The following is a 23227-nucleotide window of genomic DNA, read 5'->3' as shown; positions in this document are numbered from 1 at the left end:
TTACCTTAACCAGTCGGTTATTCCATTGGAATTGACCAATCGCATTTGTTAATTTCGTTTAACGACAAATACGATTGGTCAATTCTAATGGAATAACCGGCCGGTTAAGGTAACCGGAGTTGGTGAAATCGGTCCTTAGCGTTGTTACGACTAAAACACTCCATTGTAGATGGCCCTTTATATCGCACCATCTAGTACGGAATAAAATTTTGTTCTGGCAATACTGCTCGAAAGTCATTGGCTGTGGGCTGTCGCGCAAGTTGCAACTGGCTGCTTGCGACGGGGGGTCAATTCTGTATTTCTAAAGAAGTGAAAATGTGAAAAGTCAGTAACAGTGATTGGTATATATTGTTAATTCTAAAAGTATACACCAATCAGTGCAGACAATGCTCCTCATTTTTCATATTTTCATTTTCTTCAGAAATACAGAATCGACCTCCTGTAGACAGGATTCAAAGTCTCAAAATCAGTCAATTCCAAGTCCATTAGCATATTGCTATGGTTGTCATAGAATGAGAGAATAGTTATATTACAAAAACGTGATATTTGTTCGACATGTCGATTGATCATAGCGGGAAAGGTTACACTCCTCTTCCACAAAGTATAAGTAATACTGATACCGAAGATGAAGAGGAACATTTAACTCAATTTAACGATGCTGCTTATAAGGTTGACAATACTGCGATAGTGGTAAGATACTATTGTTTTATGATTATAACTACTACTATATATTATATAATTCTACTGACGTATTATAGAAAATATATATTAGAATTATTAGAATTATACAGGGTGTCCTTTTATAAATAATTACTTCTGTTTTCATGAATTGAAAGACAAACAAATAATATATCAAACAATTTGAATTTAACTCTATTCTCATTATTAGCATAACGATCACTTAAAAAAATTATCTATATTCGAGAACGGACGAGCATGTGTAATTTTTCCATAATAATGTGAATATTTTGATGTGGTAAAAGTTGTAACATTTTTATTAATGTTTGGAAGAAATTTCATATACAATTATATGTAAATACACTTATATATGAAATATGTTCTTACATAATTATGCAGAATTATATATATTGATAAGAAAAAATTGAAAACAATTCGCAAATTCCTCTTGTAGGGAGGTATCATCCAAACTCATAATCTGGTATTGCTTAATTTTTGTAATAATTGTAATTTTTGTAATCCTGTAAGCAATCACCCAAGCCATAGTCACATCTATTGTATCATCACTTAAGTTTCTGCAATTAGAAAAGCAGTTATCTATTAATTTATTATTTAACGTTGCTTGGAAAATTATATGGAAGTTACACTTTGTAATGATTTGTGAATTTGATGTTTATATATATTTGTTACAAATCAGTTTAATAATGTCAGAAAGATAAAACATATATAGTAAAATTATATTTTCATAAATAAATATATATATTTACAGTATTTTAGTGATTATTACATATACAAAATAGCATGTGAAACAACTTGTGAAAAGATTTGTTTTTGCTGTGTTCAAGATAAAAATAGGTTTTATTTTCTATAGTTTTTAAGATGAGAAAAAGTAAATAAAGCTATTTAAAGTTTGTTACATGATGGCAACCTAAAATTGTTTTTAAATCAGGAAAATGTAGTTATTCATAGTTATTCATGAAACACGTTGCTACGTTATATGTACTGATGATACAGAATGTAATGTTTTACATTAGATAAAAATATATAAAATATTTTATAATACTATATCTAATATTGACATATTAAACGCAATAGTCTTCATGTGGTAACTATTGGGTAGTTCAAACATATTTGTGTATAAAAATTTTTACTAAATTTTTCAAATATATGAAATTTAGCATCTGGAATGATATATATATATATATATATATATATATATATATATATATATAGAAAAATCATTCCAGATGCTATATTAGCAATAAAAATATGTATGTATATACTATACATTCATACACAATTATATAGGATCTCATATGTAATTATATGAAAGATAAAACTATATATTTTGTTAATCCTAGAACGTCATATCGGAATAGTTTTGTGGCTAAATTTGATTTTATCTCCTAATTTAACAGATAAAGGAATTAACTTGGAACACCGACCATAATTCAATTCAAAGTCTCAAGGGAGGATTCTGGTTTAGAAGTTCGAAAAAAATGCATAATTTATAGGAATTTTTTTAAGTATATAAAATAAAAGCAATTACTGTCACACTTTTTAGATATATTATTGTATATTTAAAGTATAAAAAAAATTTTTTAGTGTAGAAGTATGGCCGTTAAGCTGATGAAAAAAAAAGATGCTTGTAGCGTCTTGCTATCCATTGTGTACAACATTCTAGAGAGAAATCTTGGCTGAAACAAACGATGCAATGTTCTAAAAAAAATTTTTTTATGAAAAATAAAAATTTTATTTAATCGTGTCAATTTTTCATTGTTTGTTATTTTTTCGTTTTTTTAGGTTACATAGATGAAAATTATGTGAAATTAATAAAAAACATTGCATCATTTGTTTCAACCAAGATTTACGCTCTCTAGAATGTACACAATAGATGGCGAGACGCTATAAGCATTTTCTTTTTTCGTCAGCTTAACGGTCATATTTCTACACTAAAAAATTTTTTTGTACTTTAAATATACAATAATATATCCAAAAAGTGTGACAGTAATTGCTTTTATTTTATATACTTAAAAAAATTTCTATAAATTATACATTTTTTCGGACTTCTAAACCAGAATCCTGCCTTAAAAATTGAGAGAGACATTAGCTGGGGTTGGAACATCACAAGCTTTCAAGCAGTATGGATATAAAGTGAAAAATTGAAAATGGGGCACGTTTATACCCCAATCTGACATTTGTGTTTGCATTTTGTTTGGACGGGCATTTGCTATAGAAAGAAATACTACGACTGCATTTGCGCGACCTGCAACATTTCTATGTGTGGAGACCACAGTGTGGCGAGTGCTGCTTGGAGTTATGAAAATATTTAATAACTTTTTTTATATTAATAATGAATTTCATATAAAAAATAAACATTTTTTACAATTTTACAATAAATTAAGGAGACTTCTACCTTCATCCTTAGTCAATAAAGAGTATTGCATTAAAATGTTCTTAATTCCGTATAAATTTGAACAAAAATTTGAATAAAAAAATAAATTTTTTAACTTTTATTTTAACGATAACAATGTCGAATATTTTTATTTATTTATGAATTACAAATGTAATGTAATGTAAATACTTCAAAATAATTATCTAAGTAGATCGCTACAGACGTTGCATCATGCGCATTCATGTCGGTTTTCTAAAGTATAATTAGACGAAAATTCTCCCTGTCAAAATGTCCTACCATAACATGAGACAGGCTCGATGGAAAAAGAAAGGTCAGTTTGCCGAAGCAAAAGTTAAATATTCATCAATAATGACACCAGCATCTTGATAATAATAAAATTTATTTTCTTTAATCAAATTTCAATCTTAGTATTGTTTATGCACTTATACGTAGGATTTGAATTACGCGCACACGATCTCTGCGATTCCACATCAAATATAATCCACCTACTTGACATTTTAATGATAAATATCTAAAAAATGTTGCTTATTAACATTATTCTTGTCATGAATGAAAAAATTATGATTCCATCTTTCTACTCTCTAAATTTTGTCACTCTTGCAAGTATTTTTAGCGAGAAAATACACTACTTCCGGTGAAAAATCTTACGATTTCCATAAAAGCAATGTTAATTAGCAATGTAAAATCTACAATTGATTGTATTTTTTCCAAATATTTAATTGGCAATGTGGTCTGAAATTTCGTGTACATACGTATTTTAACACCGATAACAATGTGTGCAAGTATTAGGACCATCTGAGTTATTTCGTAAAAGTATCGAGCCTCCTTAAAAAGAGACTGATTGTGTCTATTCATTTTTTTTCTTAAGCTATTGTTTTTCTCAACTTTTATTTGTCAAAATAATTATATTTTTAAATAATTATACTTTATAATAATTATAATTTTTTAAAACAATACCTAAAATCCATTTTATTCCGGTTCTAGATACTTATCTTTTATTTTTTCAAAACTGTTCGGGTTTTTAAATTTGTTAAAAATTGACGAGAAGATAGAGTTTTTAAAAGAACTCATTTTTGCAATTTTTTAAACTTTATTTTGTTTAAATTAATTTTTAATTTTAGTTTTTAGTACTTTGCAAGGATTAATTTTTGAAACGATTTATGGTAGCACCTAAACAATCATAGAAAAGAAATAGAAAAAGTTTTGGAAACATTTGAAATTAAGTATAACCTATTTCTACTGAAAAAAATCACGTCACAAAATCACAACGAAATTACGTAACAAATTACGTAATCAATAACGACCAAACACGTAACAAAATGTTTCAAATTGTTACCTGATTTTTAAAAATTATGTGATTTGAAAAATTACATAATTTTAATATTTTAAAGAAAATTACATGATTTTAAGATTTTAAGATTTTAAAGAAAATTATGTAATTTTGAAGAAGTCCGTTATTTGAAAAATTATATTATTTCGAAAAGTCGTATAATGTTTTGAGAATTATGATTTTGTAAAAAAAGTAGTAAAAATAAGTTAAATTCTTTATTATTTCTTGTGGACAGAATCATAATTTCCAAAACATTATGTAACTTTTCGAAATGACATAACTTTTCAAATAACGTTCTTCTTCAAAATTACATAATACAAAGTTACATTTTTTTAAATCATGTAATTTTTCCAATCACATGATTTTTAAAAATCAGATAGCAATTTGAAACATTTTGTTACATGTTTGGTCGTCATTAATTACGTGATTGGTTACGTAATTTTGTTATGTAATTTTGTGACGTGATCTTTTTTTAGTATACAAAACATTTTATGAATGTTTTGAAACAAAATACAGTTGTAATTAAAAAATGTCATAAGGAATGTGTAGATGAATAGGAAGATAATCTAGTGAGAATTAATGAATGAAAAACGACAGAAAAAACTGTTAAATCAACATGAAAGAGGAACATATAGTCTTGTTTTAATATTTTCTATTTGGTTTATGATTCGTAAAATTACTATGCAACAGAATTTGTAAATGTGTAATACAGAAGAAATTTGTTATTTAGAATGCTTATAACAATAAATAATGTATCATAAATAATCAAATATAATGTTAACAAATTATCAAATTTATACTAACAAAGGAGGTTAGGTAATCCGAAAATTTAGAAAATTTTGAAAAATTGTGTGTAAGAATAGTTTTTTTTTCTAACACGAAATTATTTGTTATTTTTGCAAAGTTTCACTTTGAGGAGATAAAACATCCCTTTGAAAAAAATCAGATTTTTTCTTTCCAGGTAAATATCTACAAAAGAAAATATAGAAAAAGATAGAATACTACTATACTACTATAAAATACTACTATAAAAGATAGAAAAAATTTTTAATGTTATAAACAAAAAACTTATTTGTTTTTGTTTAACAACAAAATACTCACATTTTATTACAAAGACCCATTTTTTAATTTTTAAATTTTTATTTACACCAAATTAAAGGTTATTTTTTTCCGAATTTAATTATATATTTTATTTAATTATTGCCAATAAGAGCCTGCACTGCGTGTGTTTGTGCAATATTGTATTTTAAGAGTGGTTCTATCGTTGTAACATGAAACAATTGTACATAATTTCGATTAATGCATAGTATACATAAAGCACGCAAACGTTTCGACTCACAACTTGCGTCCTCTTCAGTGCGATTTAAACGCAATGACAGTGGAGTAAAGAGTTACATTGTATGTTCCGTTATATTATGGAAGATTTCGAAGTTTAACATTTTTTAACACAGCTGTTTTTTGGTGCGTTTATAATTATATAATGTTTGTTTAATAAATTGTATTGTATTGGGAGGGTTTGTCTTGGCTCGATATATTGACCTGTTTATCATATTATTTTTGCTTAGCATTAACGAGCTCTTTATATTTGTTTGTTTTGATATTATGGAAGATTTATCTTCTTCTCAAAACGGAGGTAATAAAACAAAAGAGAAACAGCTGGATTTTAGTCAAATCAGTAATATTGTGTAAGTGCTCTAACTTTTGGTGTCGATAACAGTCAAGAAGTAAGCTTTGGAAAAAATTTTCGTAAAGGAAAAATCGTTTCAAAATTAACTCAGGAATGTCATTGCAAGGAGACCTGGGTCGTTCTGTATACGTGTTGTGTTTTTGATATTCCATAATTATTTACATTAGGGATTTCTCATCGATTTTGATGAACTTCAAATATGTTATCAAGCTCATTATTCTGAACAACTTTTCCCTATATGTTACCACCGTTCGGTCTTAGTTTTTGAGATATTTGTAAAAATATTTTTCATTTAAAATCATTCTAAAAATATTTTTTATTTAAAATCATTCTAAAAATATTTAGTTTCACGGTTTTCGTGGTTTCACGTTTAGTTTTCGCTTTTCCACGTGAAGCGACTTTTACTCTACTATCCTCTCTTCTTTTGGGACGAAGTTAAGTCCACGCTTGTACTATACTATGAGTTTTTTACTTTCCACGCGAAACGAAGTGCATGCTGTTTGTTTCCACATTGTTCTACGCCACGGAGGTAATATATGTTATAAATGTTAATGCAGGGATGTAGGAGGAGGGGTAAAAACAGAAGAGAGAGAGAGAGAGGAGTAGAAGTCGCTTCACAAAAATATTTTTGCAAATATCTCAAAAAATAAAACCAAGCGGCAGTAACATGTATAGGGACAAGTTGTTCAGAATAATGAACTTGACAACATATTTGAAAGTTATTAAAATCGGTGAGGAATCCCTAATGTAAATAATTTCTTGATATTTTATTAATTATTATTTACCAATGTTTAGTCAAATTTAATTTCCCATTTTTCAAATTCAGGAATTACATTCAGTTTGTGAAAATGGCATATTTTATCCACTGGATGAAACACAAAATCTAGATAATAACACAAGAAACAGACAAAATATAATCAAATATTATCGGGATGATATACCAATAATGGTAATGGAAGGAAACGAGCAAAATGATTTTTGGAAAAGAAAAGATACGTCGCCAATGAAGCGTTTTTGCTTATTTGTATCCATATTATTATGCATTATTATAATAGTAATTTTTTTGTATGTATTACCTTGTGACAGTTCAATAGTTTGTTCATCAATTATTGAACCACATTCATCTATATCGTGGGATAAAACTTTGCAAGATGTAGGTGAGTTTACTATTACAATAATAACAAGTTTACACATTACCTATTGTTATTATTTATTTTTATTTTAGAATAAAATAAATATGAAAATAAATAATTTACTTTATAACATTTACATTAATATTAATTATTTATTTAAATATTTTAAAACTATTTGTTGTAATAATAATATTACTATATTATCTTTTATAACTTTTTATTAAATATAGAAATATATGGACCCATTACTGTAGTATCTGGATCTCCATATAATCTAATATTTCTTCTTCATGGTGAACAATATACAAAAAATGATACAAGAAAGGGAATAATTCATCAGAGACAAATACCTCCAGAAGGAGGAGGAGTCATATCAATGCAAGGAAGTAATGGATTACCATTATGGCTGGTTCCATTAAAACGATTACCTACTATTATAGATTGTACTAGTATTGATATCGATCAATCTGGAAAACCCGATTGTATTGTTGTTGGTAAACAAGGGCTGCTTATTAGTATAGAACCGATTGCTGGAACAATTCATTGGAGCTCCATAACTCGCACAGTTTCCAAATTACCTGTTATTATACCAGACATTGATGCGGATAATATTGAAGATTTGTTAAGTATAGGAGTAAATGATGCAAATATATCATCCCTTGTTTTTCTGTCTGGCAAGACTGGTCAATTATTGAAGCGTCATACAATTAATAATTGTATCTCTATTGACATATATAATCTTGTTTCTAATGGCAATATATCTTATGAATGTTACGATGACAATGAAAAACGTATGTTATTAAATACTTTTTCATGTTTTACCCACACAGCATATAATATTACAACAATATTTCATGACAACATATCACTAATATTGTATAGATCGCTACAGTATTAAATGCAGTGATAGGTTTATAGTATAAATGTTTCAGTGATGCTATATTAATATTAATATTAAATAATGTAATATTGTAGTAACATATTAATCAATGCAGTGGCGGCGCGACGAGTCTGTAAAAATATCGTGCCGTGTGACGCGAACTTGACTATGCAAGTGTCGCTGTGTTACTAACAATGAATGTACATTAAGATTGTTTTTAGTTTATTATTAGATAATATATCACATGATATAGTATTACAAAATGATTACAAAATGCATGATATTCAAACAAAATTAACTCTTTAAAAAGGTAAAAAAGAGTGTGTGTGTGTGTGTGTGTGTGTGTGTGTGTGTGTGTGTGTGTGTGTGTGTGTGTGTGTGTGTGTGTGTGTGCTGCTCTAAAAAAACACATCTTATACCTAAGATAAAACTTTATCTAATTTAACCTAAGTAATATCACAGATCTTATTTTAACCAAAATGTAACTTTAATGATTAAACTAACAATTATTTTAAAAAAGAATTACACACACACATTAACCTAAACTTTTATACAAAAATAATGATATCAAAATATTTTGCGCTAATAATAGATTTTATATGAAGTGAACATCTACTGTATTATTATTCTTTGGCCAGTATTCATAATTAAGATATTGCCTGCTTTGCGTCCATACAAAAATGGAATAAAGAAAAATACTAATGTAAAGCAGACAAATAAATATTACAACTAAATGTTTTATTATAAATAAATACTTTTTCAAAAAACTTTTGGTGCTGCTAAATCGAATATACACGCACGAGGGAGAGAGATTTTTCCTACTTTATTATCAAAAGATTTTTTTCTACTCTATTATTATACTCTTTAATTTTTACTTGCCATTTTTTTCTAATAATGTAATTAAAATTTAAAATGTAATTGTCAATCAATATTAATAACTATTAGTTAGCTTTATTAATAAAATTTTTTAATAACTTTCTGATAATATTAATTTTTATTCTTTACCATACTAGCAACATATATAATTGCCAGTACCTAGGCAGTAAGAGACTTTGTCTTTGTTGCAATATCATTAACACAACCGATGCACAACCATAGACATAACAAAATAGATATAACAAAAATCCTACAGGGCTCTACTGCTCTGGATTCTACTACAATTATATACGTTAACATGATGACGTCACAGTGGTGGAAGATGGTGAACGAGAGTAATGAAAGGGGACAGTTGGCGCTTCTATGATTATAGTCTTTTTTTTTTTTAGAACTGATTGATTCAATCGAGATCTCATAATTTTTACTTGCAAGCTGTCTCGCATATATACACGGGACAATATCTCGCTTTGCGAATTATTGGTGTAAGACACATATGTCTTTTTAATTACATGTACTACCAAATTATATGCTGTGTGGATAGTTTTAAAATTTTTTATTTATATCATTAAGACAGAATATTTACTTGTTGCAGATGTAACAAGATTCATGTCTTTAAAAGAATTGTTTCATAATTTAAAGATAACACAAACAAATAAGAAATTTGCCATAGAATCAGCGGCATTACCTCGATTATTTAAAATAATCAAACCATATGATGATAAATATAGTTGGAAGCTTACACCTTATCATCATTTAACTATGGAAAATGAAGGAATATGTCCAGGACAATTTTGCCGCACTAATATAAATTTAACATTGCAGACATTAACAAATAAATCGATAATAATATGGGATTATGTGAGTTTAAACACATTTGCATCGAAGCCAGAATTCTTTGTGGCTTCAAGTAAATCTTACGCTTCTGGATTTGCCATTAAGTTCTGGCAGTGGATGGATTTGCCATCTAAACGCATGGAAGAAGCAAGTGTTACGGAACAAATATTTGTAGAAAGAGTTCTTATCGTTTTTGTGAATTACACAGATATTCATACTATTAATGCTAGTCAATATAATGTAATACAATTGTGTTCTAAATTTAACTGTCAACCAAATTTAAATTTGCGAAAACAATTTACTTCCATCAAAGTCAAATATATCAATAATAATGACTTTCCCGAACTGATAAGTTATTGGTCTTCATGTAATACAGATTCAATGAAAACATTAATATCAAAGGTACAAGTTATAAAGCTGGATTCTGTAATGTACAGTTTAATACGCGGAAATGTTTAGTTTTATCGTAAAATTTTTATGTTTAATGTTCAAAATGTAATTATATTTGTATTCCATTACTTAATGATAGGTTAGTCTACGATTATAAATTATTGGATAAAAGATAATTTGTGACAAATGTTTTTACAAATAGAATATTAAATTAATTATTAATCAATTTATTCAAGAGAGATATAAATTTTACTAACTTCTTTTAAATGTTCTTTAGAATATAAATTAAAATGTCACGTATGTTCTATATTTTAGGAACGTTTTCCTATCGATCAAACAAGAGTTAATGTAACCATATATATAAACGCTTAGTATTTGAAGAGGAAAAAGGTAAGAAAGGTCCCAAGTGTTTTTTTTTTTTAAGAAAAAATCACAAAATCCAAGATAATACTTTTCATCAAATTTAATCTAGTGATATATACCTCATGGATCGGTCCGTACAAAATAATAGAAAAACGTAACGATGTTAATTACACTATAAAAGCGGGACGGAAAACTATATTTGCGTACACGCAAATTGCTTAAAAGTAGTTATTGAGATATAAAATAACTCGTCAAAAAACAGCTCCAAGCCTTATCCCAAAAGAATAATCCATGGCACACAAAAAACTACACTAGATTACTATTACTACACAAAATCACTATACTACTTAAAACTATGCACTACTACACTATCAAGGTCTGTAGACGAACGACGGGAGGGGAAAAAAGGTTTTCCCACTCATATTTAGTCATTTGGCCCCAAAATAGCTGGGGCCAATACGATGTATAAATTCCACCTTCCCCACATTCAACTTTTACTACTACTCATTCACTCTTCTCGTACAATAAACATTACACATACACTTTATGGCCACAAAATGGCGCTCATGCGAAGACCTCCCCCCCCCGTCGTTCATTTACACACCTTGTACACTACTAAGTAAAAAAAAATGGAGGGGAATTCCAGTCAATGACTGAAGTCACTAACAAACGTACTATGAGATTCAACCGAAATCCTCGAATACCCAACATATTTTTAAAAAAACACATAACACCCTAAACTTGCGTAAATAGACTACGTAATGGCGATACTCCGTGAAGCTACTTCAATTAGACCGCAAGGACTCTATCTTCTGACAGCCGTGCGAAATTACGAATGATTGAAAATAGAAAAACTCATAAGTGTTAACGCGTACTGCGACCAAACTAACATGTATACTATACTATACTAAAATTTCCGCTAGCGAGTTTACCAATATACAAATTAATGCGACCGTTACCCGTACACAACTATAACAACATATTCTCCTCTGTAAAAATAAACATCGAATACCTAACAATAAACCCGGAAAAGCAAATGTATGTCACCATGAGCGAAAACGACACGCGAAAATGTAATGTAATAAATACAAAACGCATACAAATCGACACACGTAGTGAATAAGATAAACGCGAACGCGATATGTGAAGTTCAAATGTATCTGCACGACCACAACAAAGATTGTAATATGAAATACAACAGCACAAATAATTTATACCTAAGAAAAATATTAATACTCTCATTTAATAGTGTTAAATGTATTACAAGTCACTAAAGAATAGTAATAATGTTTTAGTTTGTATAATAATATTTATTCTTATAATTAGCACAAAATATTTAGATATTATTTTTGTAGAGAAGTTGAATTTGATGAAAAGTATTATGTTGGATTTGTGATTTTTTTCTTTAAAGGAAAATATCACTTAGATTAAATTTGATGAAAAGTATTATCTTGAATTTGTGATTTTTTCCTTACAGGAAGATATCACTTAGGTTAAATTTAATGAAAAGTATTATTTTGGATTTTGTGATTTTTTGCTTAAAGAAAAATCACACACTTAGGTCGGTATTCATAGTCGAATCTTATTTTAAGATCGTCTCAAGTAATATCTTAAGATGCTAATACGACTATGATTGGTTGATGGCATCTTAAGACTGTACTTAAGATGATCTTAAACATAAGAATCGACTATGAATACCGGCCTTAACATTTTTTTCACCTTTTTTAAAAAGGTAATTTTGTTTGGATATCACACATTTTGTAGTGTTCATAGATCATTTAGATTGAATTTGGTTAAATTCAACCTAATTCAACCTAAATATACTAAGTGTGGTCTTCAATAAATATGTGTTTAATGCATTATACAAATCTTAATTATAATTTTATTAATGTGTCCCTGCAATTTATTGTTTATTTGTCTTAATGTAACATTGTTGAAATTTGTGTCTTACCACATAAAATAAAAATTTTAAATCATATTTAGATAACATTTATCAACGTTTCTTTGGAATGTATGCTTTGTGTGTAGATGTGTAGGTGTATGTATGTGTGTATTGTATAGAATACGTGGTGTGTGTGTGCGTGCGTGCGTGTGTGTGTGTTTGTGTGTGTGTGTGGATGTGGATTAATTATAAGATCTCATAGAAAGCAAATAGGAGATTCTATTTTTGAAAATAGAATGGTCTTCTTGCAGCATTATGTTCCAAGGAACATTGCAATTTAAAAAAGTAAATAAATATAAAGTAACTAAATATTTAAAAACGTTTTTTTAATTTTAAGTTTACATATTTAAATTTATTTTGAAATATATAGAAAGTATAATAATATATATCAAAAAGTAAAAATTTAAATAATAAAAATTTAACTATAGAACAAAAATATTAGTAGAGAAATAATTAATAAAAAATAAGAATGTAAAACAAATATGTAATATTTAAAAAACTATTTTTTTAATACTTATTTTCTATTTTAAATGGGTGTTTAAAAGCTATTTTGTATTTTGTTTTTTCAAATAAAATGGTTCTAAATATTTTTCATTTTCTATTTCAAGTGGATTTAGACATACATTTTGCATATCGCTGATGTTTTTATCAGAGTATTAATAAAATGCAATGTTTAGTTTGCAAGGAACAAGAATTTACCTTTAGGAAACTTATATTGGTATTGGCGACATTTTTATATAATATATCAATATCTGAAATTGTGTGAATACATGTTTTTATCATTTATTTTATATATTAGTAACGATATGACTGAATATTTTGAATATAAATAATGTCGAAACGACATGATTACGCCATCGATGTAGAAGAAATCGACGAAAGCTGCTTCAGTCTGCACTATAAATTCACGTTAACATTTGTCTATATATCAGTGTTCTTTTATCCGTCGAATTTCATTGATTATTTGTGCAGTATTCTTGTGCTTGAGATGAATATCCATTTATAAAACTACGAATTTTGCACAATTTATACAAATTTGTAATGATAATAGTCAAGTGATAACAAGCAATAAAAAAAATTCTTTTTTTGGAATTATTTAGTTTTTTCATTGTTAGTAGCACAGTTTTCATAAGTTTTAATGATAAAATTACTCTTTTATTACAAGAGAATAATTCAAACTTACGCTATAATAAAATTTATTATACAAATAAAACATCTTTTCTACAACTCAAAATTAATTTTATAATTGATATATTAAATGTTTGCTGCTAACTTATAATAAGAAAGTAAACGATTGTATTATGTACTAAAATATCGCATTATGTCGCAACGGCAACTTACATTTATTTTGTGTGTCTGCGTAAACTTTACCACGTTACTTTCCGCACAAATTCATAAATGGAATAATGACAACAGCAAGAATAATTATATGCTGCCTGGTTATGCTGTTGCTGCAGTAGCTTTGGGCCTTCTTAACTCAACGTTATGTGAAAAGGAATTGTTAAATTTCCGGGATGCTGTCGACCAACGAGTACTCTGGAGTTTGAGAAGTATGTAAGGTTCCGATATATTTAATCTATAATTTATAATTCTATAATTTTATTTAAGGATGTATTACACCCATTTTTACAAATCTGTTAATATATGTATACAAGTGAGTCACTTAACAGTGTTACAGACTTATATCTTGGAAACAAAGTATTTTAGAGGAAAATGTTTCAGACAAAAGTTGTTGAGTTTGAAGGGAGACATAAAGTGGTATTATCGGTTTAACCTTGAATAATTGCTTGAAGCAATCAGTCACGTTAAGGTTATCTTTAATTTCTTAAATGAAGTACCCTATTTTTCATTACATATATGTTTATAGCTTATCTCGAGAGGCTAAGGTTACAATACTCTGAATGTTACAATACCGTCGGCATTATCATTATCTAAGGTGTACCACGTGGAGGGTGCACGGTTGGATTTATACCTCTTTGTGTGTGTGTGTGTGTGTGTGTGTGTGTGTGTGTGTGTGTGTGTGTGTGTGTGTGTGTGTGTGTGTGTGTGTGTGTGTGTGTGTGTGTGTGTGTGTGTGTGTGTGAATAAAAGATGAAATAAAAAAATACCTATTCTATCGTATGTTCAAAATAATGACTCTCTACTAAAATACAATGTAATGAAAACATTCTCGGACGTAACTTAACATTTCTGGTGTCACTTCAGTGCAAGCTCGACCGACAGTTGTACCTTTCATATTATCAATTTGTGGGTGCAATTGACAACACTCGATCTTTTATAAAGCCCAGATGAAATCTGATCGGCGTCAGATCATCACTGGAACCACAGACACTAGAAATGTTAAGTTGTGTTCAAAAATGTTTTTAAAAAAGACTTTTACATTGTATTTTATTATAGTAGAATATATATTCCGGAATATATATGATTATATATAAACAATTTTTTAAACTTAGCTTTTTTAAAAGAAGCAATGCAAAAATTTTTTTTTTATTAGTTTCTTTTCAGTATGACTATTATTTTTTTATATCAAACATTTTACAAAAGAAAGGAAACTAATATAAACATATATGGATATATTTTATATATATTTATATATGTTTTTATATAAAACATTTTTTCCCGGGTAAAAGCTTTCTGAAAGATAGCTTGGAAATTAATATTAAAATATAATATTGTAATTGTTCAGAATTTGTGAAACATTAAAATCACTTCGAGTTTTTTAATGAAATAGTTCAAAAATATTTTGAAATATTAAAAAAATATTTCGTATCTAATGTCTAAAATACCATTGAAAGTTTTCAAAAATGTTATATTTAATATGACAGCCAACATTGAAATAATTTTGAATGTTATTGAAATATTTAATATAAATGTTTCTTATTTGATTTCTAAATTTAAAAATTAAAAACATTTCTAAAATATTATTAACATTACTACTTTTGAATTATTGACATTAATTTTTTTTCTCGCGTCGACATGAGTTGAGTACAGCCCCATACAGCATATCTTTGAAAAAGTTTTCTGAAAGATATCTGGCGGTGTGCTGTATGGGAAATCAGTAAAAAAACTGTAAAATCTTATATTTATTTATAAATATTTAAGTTAATTCTACTTGTTTCATCCTTCTGGCAACATTTATTTTGAAATGATCTATAACATATGTATGCATAAATATGAAGTATTCGTGGATCATCACTATGCGTTAGGTTGCGTATGATCTTCGAAGTCAAGCAACATTGACGATGACTGCTAACACGGCATCTAACATTGCTGAAATATTGTAACGTTCGAAAATGGTATAGAAATTCCATTAAATTTCATTAACATTTTAATTATAACTTTACATCCGAAATATTTCAGAAATGTATTTGTTTTTATAAAATTGCAAATGTAATATTTCTGATATCTTTTAAAAACTATAACAAAGTTTGCTTTCATATTTGAATGTTTCTGTAATATTACAAAAGAAAAATGGCAAATATAATATTTCAGAAGTATTTCTAAGACATTATAAAAGTAACATTATATTTACATCGCACAAATAATATTTTCATAAAATACTAAACGTAATATTGTATTTAAAATATTTCTAATAAGTTTCTGAAGAATTGCATAAGTAATAAAAAATTAAATTACATTTAAAATAACTACTATACGAAAATTGTATTGTATTTGATATTTTTGTTATTAAATAATATTTTTATAAGATGTTCTATACTTTTGTCAAAACATTACATATGTATCTTTGACAGATATTAGTAATCTGTTTCAAAAATAATTGCAACGCGTTTTCCAGCTTAAAACTTAATTTTTTATGTGTTCCAATCATGTAACATAATTTTAACTAGCTTCATCACAAGAACAGGCAAAAACATATATTTTTATAAATTATCCTATATATTATTTCGCATACGTAAAAATTAGTAAAAAACTAAATTTATATTTATTTATAAATCTATTATTTAACTACACATGTTTCATGTTTCTGACATCTATTGAACTGATCTTTAACAAATATGTATCCGTAAACATAAAGTACTCATCATAGATCATCACGAAAGTGTTAGTCCGCGTACGATCTTCGAGATCAAGCAACGTCAACGATGGCTAACAATTGATTGGGTGACCGTTTTTCCGATGTAGAAATTAAGCTATAATAGATGTAATTATGGTTTAAGTAGTCGCGATATGTGTAATGCACATTGCTGTGGAAGATTTGTGCAATGTGGGTATAAGGTAGACGAGACATGTATCCGAAATATTTTCTAAAATGTTTCTGTAATATTTTACATTGATATGTTTCAGATATATTACCGAAATATTGCAGAAATCTTTCAGCAAAATTGCATTTGAAATGATCACGGACATTGAAACATTGCAGAAATGTTGCAGAAACGGAAACATCTGTGATATTGCTGTAGAAGTGTAATATTTCAAAATGTTTTAGAAATATTACATGCTGAGTGGGTGACATTTGGATGAATGACCGATATTACATAGCACTGAAAGATTTCAGAAAGCTGTCAATGAAATATGAAATATTTCAAAAAGATATTTTGGACATGTTTCAAATATATTTTACACACAAAATGTACGCTTTCATGTAATGTCAGAAGTGTATCTAAAATATTTCTATAAAGTTTCAAAAATATATTTATATTTTTTTGAAAAAAAAATGTATTTAAAATGTATCTAAAAAAAATGTATTTAAAATGTATCTAAAAGAAATGTATCTAAAATATTTCTGAAAATTTTTAAAAATATATTAAAAATATATACAAAAAATTAACGTAACCTTCAAGCAATTATTTAAGGTTAAACCGATGGTACCACACTATACATCGCCTTTCGAACTCAACAACTTTTGTTTGAAACATTTTCCTCTAAAATATTTTGTTTTTGAGATATAAGTCTGTAACATTTTCAGTAACTCACCCTATATATACACGGAAGAAACCATGATGGAATTAACGAGACATGTTCAATTAAACAAATATTCTGAAGATATAGATATATGTAAAATATTCACTTTTTGTGAAATATTGATAACTGCAATTAATTTTGGTAGCCATTTTAGAGTCGCCATCTTGAATTTTCGATAAATTAAAATTACTGTCTGAAAGTTCAGACATTTTTGACGCAAAATTTTTACTTCTCTGAAGGTTTATTCGTTCAAAAATAATAGATTTACAAAATTTGAAACCAAAAAATTCTAATTTTTTAAAAATTTACTTATAACTTTTCTGGATTAAATTTCTTATCAATTAACGCTACGGCATTTGAAAGAGCGACCCCTAAAGTATAAGGAGTGATTCTAGCAGAATTTTTTAAAACAGTTTTTGATCTTGATATATAGCACTGAAAATTATGGAAAAAAGTGTCCATTCAGGCATTAAAGGACTAATGTAATAAAATATTTGTTTTTGTTATTGTGCTTAAAAGTTATTTTATAGTCAAAGTTAAATTTTTATAAAGTATGTATATTATTGATTACTAAAATTAATTACTAAATTATTTATTTTATAAATAGTGTTATATAATTGTCCTCTTTAACTGTTACAATTATCCTGGGGATTAGGATGGTTGTAACACTTTCTTATATTATTTTTAAGTGGCATATGACTTTTTGTAAAATTACGTTAAAGAATTCCTGTATTACGTAATCATCTTGTAATTATGTAAGCATTAACATTTAAGAGTATAATCTTTTTTATATAAATATTATATGTTAACCGCTATAAAATCTTTAATTCAGATTGTTAATTTTGTCCCCGATTTATCTTATTGTGATATTCATGTATCTATATTTACATAGTTTTTACTATTCTTTAATTTTTTTTAGTACTTTTTAAAAAAATAGTTATTACTGTTACAAATTTGTAAATTAAAATATTTATTATGTTTTTTTTTTTACGCAAGCGTGCCATTTACATATCACTCATTAATTAGCTCACCGTTTATTTATATTTATTTTTTGCATGTTTTTACTTGTTTAATCAAAACTTTTTTTTTATAACACATGATATTTTTAAAGAATAAATATTCAGCTATTAATATTTTGTTAGTATTTTTTTTAATAAACCAAGCCGAATTAAAATATTGATTGACTAATCTATGGCTTTGATATGGATGGCAGATGTGGAAAGAAAAAAAGATAAATTGACTCGCTCCAGAATAAAAAGTTTCGACTATAGAATATAACGAATATGACATCAATCTTTTTTATTTTAATCTGATTTGTTTATGCACTGTAATTCATAATATACATTGGATATTTGACTGACATAGTGACTCTATATAATTTGTAATTTTTTAATAACTTTCATATTCTTGAAAATAGGTGTAATATATTCTTAAAATATTTAGGGCAGGCAATTGAATATTGAATATTGAATATTGAATTAAACATAAAAATTAATAAATAAATATATATTTATCTTAATATTACTTCTTTGTTAAAAAAAAATATTTTCTAAGTTTATAAAGAAATTATACATGCCAATACCATTTTTTGTGTTTAAATAAGTGCACATTTATTTAAACACAAATAAATAATATTAAAATAATATTAAAATATATTTACTTAATATAAAAAATATTTTTTTGTTATAATTAATAATAAATAATAAATTTAATTTTTTTCTAATCTTTGTAAATAATGATTATCTATTTTTTATTTTTAAGTGTTGGATTCCAGCGGCGAATTTCAATCAGGTTTTCTTGGTGGAAACACTTATTGGCTAGGGAGTCAAAGCCAGTGCTTTGATACAATGAATATTACTCCTCTACAACTTTCAGAGCGACTTTTATTAAACAATACGTTGTATCGGGACCCGCAAAAAGAATTTCCGCCTTTCAAAGTGAATTACTTTGCTGCCCACTTTAAACACAATAGTACTCTTCAGTACCACATAAATCTGCCTAACGAAGTAAGTTTATATATCTTGATATATATGAAAAAATATATACGAAGTTATAAACTTATTTACAGTAAAGATGTAAAATAGAGAATTTATCTGAATCCACAAACCACGACAATGAGAGAAAACATTTTATACATGCAGAATATTGTTAATCAAAATAAAATGAGGACTTTTGATAATAAATAAAATAACAAGAATTGAGGGCGTTTAATGTTATTAATATTTTATAAGCAATTAAAAGTAAATAAAAAATATTAAATAAAACATAAAGTATATATATATTCATATATATATATATATATATATATATATATATATGAAATTATATCTATAAATTTATCATATTTAGTGATTTTATTAATAAATTTATTTTTTTTTTAAATTTAAAAGCTAATCCATTTTTCAATATATAAATATAATTGCAATGTTTTATTTTATTATATCTGGCAAAAACGATATCTTTGCTTGCAAACGATGAGTAAGTACTAATCTCCATGAAGAATTGCAAAAACTTTGATTCTTATAATTTCGGTTAATTATTTACTATGTTTATAATTTAAACTACATTCTTTTTGTTTCTGTTGATTTATGTCAATATATTATATCATTATGTTGACTGAAAATGAATAACTTAGCATCAAAATGTATGACTTTGTATATATATTTTGGTTTTTATATTTTCATTTTTATTTTTATTTCATATTTTCATTAATATTTTCATTAATATTTTTATTTATAATACCCATGATCTAGCGTGGCTGGTTTAGTCCTTATATACCCAGCAAACACAAAGTTACATGTAACGTGCCTGTTAGTTATAATTTCTCACTCAACAATGTAATTGTAATATAACACACGTGTTATATTACAATTACATTGTTGAGTGGGAAATTATAACTAACAGGCACGTTACATGTAACTTTGTGTTTGCTGGGATATATTCTATTGATTTTTTGAGAAGATCGCAATTGATTCTTCTCTGTTTTTGATAAACATGTTGAATCTACATTGAAAAAAGTTGTTCTGTGTTCGAGGTTTCTGCCCAATGCGCCTTAGAAAATTTTATTTTATAACAATTGTTAATGTAGTTTATAAAACATAAAGAAAAGCCCGTTGTCATGCAGTGCTCAATGGAAGCGTGCACGACTAGTAATAACAGGAGTGGGCTGATTTTGAAACTTGTCGGCAGTGTTAATTTTGTTACATTTGATATTATTTTTTAATTATTACTGTTCTCAGATAACATGCAATATTTGTAAAGGAGTTACACATTACATACTTATAATTCATAATTTACATGTTTATAATAATTATTTGAATATTTTAAAAATATTTATTAAAATATTACTACAAGTATTTTTATTAATGTTTATAAATATTGTATAAAATATTTTGTTTCAATTTTAATAATATGTTGATTAAAGATTTAATAATTTTTTATGTGTTAAAAAATATGTATATGTATGTAATATATTAAAAAAATATTTGTATAATATTTTTATAAAATAAATAATAAATACTTATAATAAAAATTGTACTGTCTTGATTATGATATTTATTGACTTTCATTTATTGACAAGAATTTAAAAAACTTAATATATTTCTGTAAAATAAAATAAAATTCAAAAGTAAATAAATTCAAAGATATATACTTAATATATCATAGAAAAACAACACACATAAAATTATAACATACAAAATGTATCGAAGGTTGACAAAAATAACGATTCGACATTTAACAAAGTCGATTCTTTAATATGTCACAGAAATTCAATCTATCACACACATGTCAGTCATAATTTCCAAATATTATAATGATGTTAAAGAATATCATCAGCGGAAAAGGTCAGGTAATTAATCTTTCTTCGCAAGGACTATTATCATAAATATTCCTCATCGCAATTAGAATATGAAAAATAGCTCCTAAAAGACGCATTATGTGGATTACGTATACGCAATTTATTGCGTATACGTAATCCCACTAGGAGAACAAATATAATATTGTGTGTTGTCTGGGAATTACTAAAAAGATTATTTTCTATTTAATAGTAAAAAATTAATAAAAAATAAATAAATTTGAAATAAAAATAAATAAAATTTAAAAAAAAAGCTAATATCCGAATCAGAACATCATAAAAAACAAAAATTTTTTTAAGTATTTTTTAAAATATTAAAAATAATAAGCCAAAATCTTTTTTATTGAAAAGAGTATTTTAATATTTAAAAAATGTTTTGTAACGTTTGAAATAATGTTTTAGTATTATATTTATATTATATTATAAATAAAATTTTTTGATTAGGATTTGATAATAATTGATTGAAAATTTTAAAATTTAATATTAAAGTTAAAAAATTAATAACCCTTCCACTCTTTCTCTCTTAACTTAATTAATTAACATTTGGAATAAGCGTGCTATTGTTCAAAGAGAGAGGTACGTAATGTGGAACGGTATCTAGTACTATGATTGGTCACTTACATAAAAATACTGTTAGCATAATAACGTCATTTTTATGTAAGTGACTAATCATAGGACACTAATTCCACATTATGTACACTGCTATTCATTGATGCCTAGACCACAGTATAACCAGTAGTGGCCATAGAGATATAAGAATAGAGTACGTAAGCATATATGTAGTAGTATTACATATATGTACGTAAGCAGTCGAAAAAGCGATAGAGAATTAGAAAGAGAGCGCTAAATAAAGACTTCTATATCTTTGTATAATCGTGCATGCGCAAGAGTACTGTTTTGAAGTCTGCCGAGAGCGTTCATGCATCGCGTGATCATAGACGTAGGATATATAGACCTCGCGTTTGGCTAGAAAACTGTACAAACTTTAGAAGACAACAGCATGCTTTCATGGTGTACCTTTCTCTGTCTATCAATACTTAGAGTAGGGCAAAAATTTACTATGGCAACGAATCAATGAAAGCTTTATTCCCCCCATAGACATAGTAAGTATAGACCGAGCATTCCGCTGTAAGCGTTGATGCTTACGAAAAGAGAAAAGATATATGAAGAATCTCTCTCTCTCTCTCTCTCTCTCTCTCTCTCTCTCTCTCTCTCTCTCTCTCTGACATCATCGTAGTAGGGAGAGCCTGACAGGGGAAATGATGGATCGACGCGAGAAGATGAGGAGAAGTGCTCCCCACTTCTCCCGCATTAAAAAGAGAAAGAGATTCTTCATATATCTTTTCTCTTTCTTTTCGTATGCATTACGCTTATACAACGGGATGCTCGGTCTATACTTACTATATCTATGATTCCCCCACTATATGTTGTTAGACAGAGAGGTGACTACCATGAACAGAGACTCACTCTTTCTAAAGTTTGACCATGCACAACAAAGGAAATCTAGAAAACGCGTCTATATACGTCTATGCGCGTGATATGTTATGCGATGATACGTTATGCGATGATACGTTATGCAGAATAATAAATTGACGATTTTTAAGGGACAGTAATATCTATTTCTCTATATATTTAATTTAATAATAAGTTTAATTATACTATGTTATATTCTTCAAAATTTTGTATTGTTACACTTTTTGTAGCAAAATAAAATATAATTATAATTCTAGAATTCAACGTTTATTATTTATTTTAATGGCTATATATATTTTTTATGCTTATTTTTAATGTATAGTTATATAAAATTTCTTTATATTTAATTTTTTATGTTATAAAAAATAAAAATTTCCTTAGTTAGAAAGTTAAGCGCGATTCCCCCGTACCTATACAAGTTAAAAACCAAATGCATTGCTAACGTT

At 26.9% G+C, this 23227-nt stretch overlaps 2 protein-coding genes and 1 long non-coding RNA gene across 6 annotated transcripts in view; all 3 read left to right on the top strand.

Annotated features, from left to right (window-relative positions):
* Nucleotides 1-251: 251 nt before the first annotated feature.
* On the top strand, nucleotides 252-12566 carry LOC118644070. The gene is made up of 4 exons (XM_036290231.1): nucleotides 252-690; nucleotides 6938-7268; nucleotides 7475-8035; nucleotides 9593-12566. Exons 1-4 carry the CDS (start codon nucleotides 556-558, stop codon nucleotides 10291-10293), a joined length of 1728 nt encoding a protein of 575 aa, XP_036146124.1. The 5' UTR covers nucleotides 252-555; the 3' UTR covers nucleotides 10294-12566.
* Nucleotides 5796-6175, top strand: LOC118646720. Its single transcript, XR_004964176.1, has 2 exons — nucleotides 5796-5885; nucleotides 5990-6175. It is a non-coding gene; the product is annotated as an uncharacterized LOC118646720 (long non-coding RNA).
* Nucleotides 12567-13123: 557 nt separating the features above from the next.
* LOC105832220 (nose resistant to fluoxetine protein 6) overlaps nucleotides 13124-23227 on the top strand; it is a 31657-nt gene continuing 21553 nt past the window's right edge. For all 4 annotated transcript variants that reach the window (XR_001138723.3, XM_012672961.3, XM_012672960.3 and 1 more), the window contains exons 1-2: nucleotides 13124-14079; nucleotides 19214-19458. Coding sequence is in view for 3 of the 4 variants with exons in the window: in XM_012672961.3 (XP_012528415.1) it covers nucleotides 13851-14079; nucleotides 19214-19458 (474 nt within the window). In the remaining variant the exon portion in view is untranslated. The remainder of the gene's footprint in view (nucleotides 14080-19213; nucleotides 19459-23227) is intronic.

Source organism: Monomorium pharaonis, chromosome 7, assembly GCF_013373865.1.
Source record: "Monomorium pharaonis isolate MP-MQ-018 chromosome 7, ASM1337386v2, whole genome shotgun sequence".
Lineage (NCBI taxonomy): Eukaryota > Metazoa > Arthropoda > Insecta > Hymenoptera > Formicidae > Monomorium > Monomorium pharaonis.
Note: the sequence above shows the minus strand (reverse complement) of the source record. Positions and strands in the feature narration are given on the sequence as shown.

Excerpts from the sequence above, each read along its gene's own strand:
- LOC118644070 (XM_036290231.1), top strand. The coding sequence starts at position 556 with ATGTCGATTGATCATAGCGGGAAAGGTTACACTCCTCTTCCACAAAGT. Across the intron at positions 7,269-7,474 it reads TAAAACTTTGCAAGATGTAG|AAATATATGGACCCATTACT; the intron begins GTGAGTTTACTA and ends TATTAAATATAG. Across the intron at positions 8,036-9,592 it reads TTACGATGACAATGAAAAAC|ATGTAACAAGATTCATGTCT; the intron begins GTATGTTATTAA and ends TACTTGTTGCAG.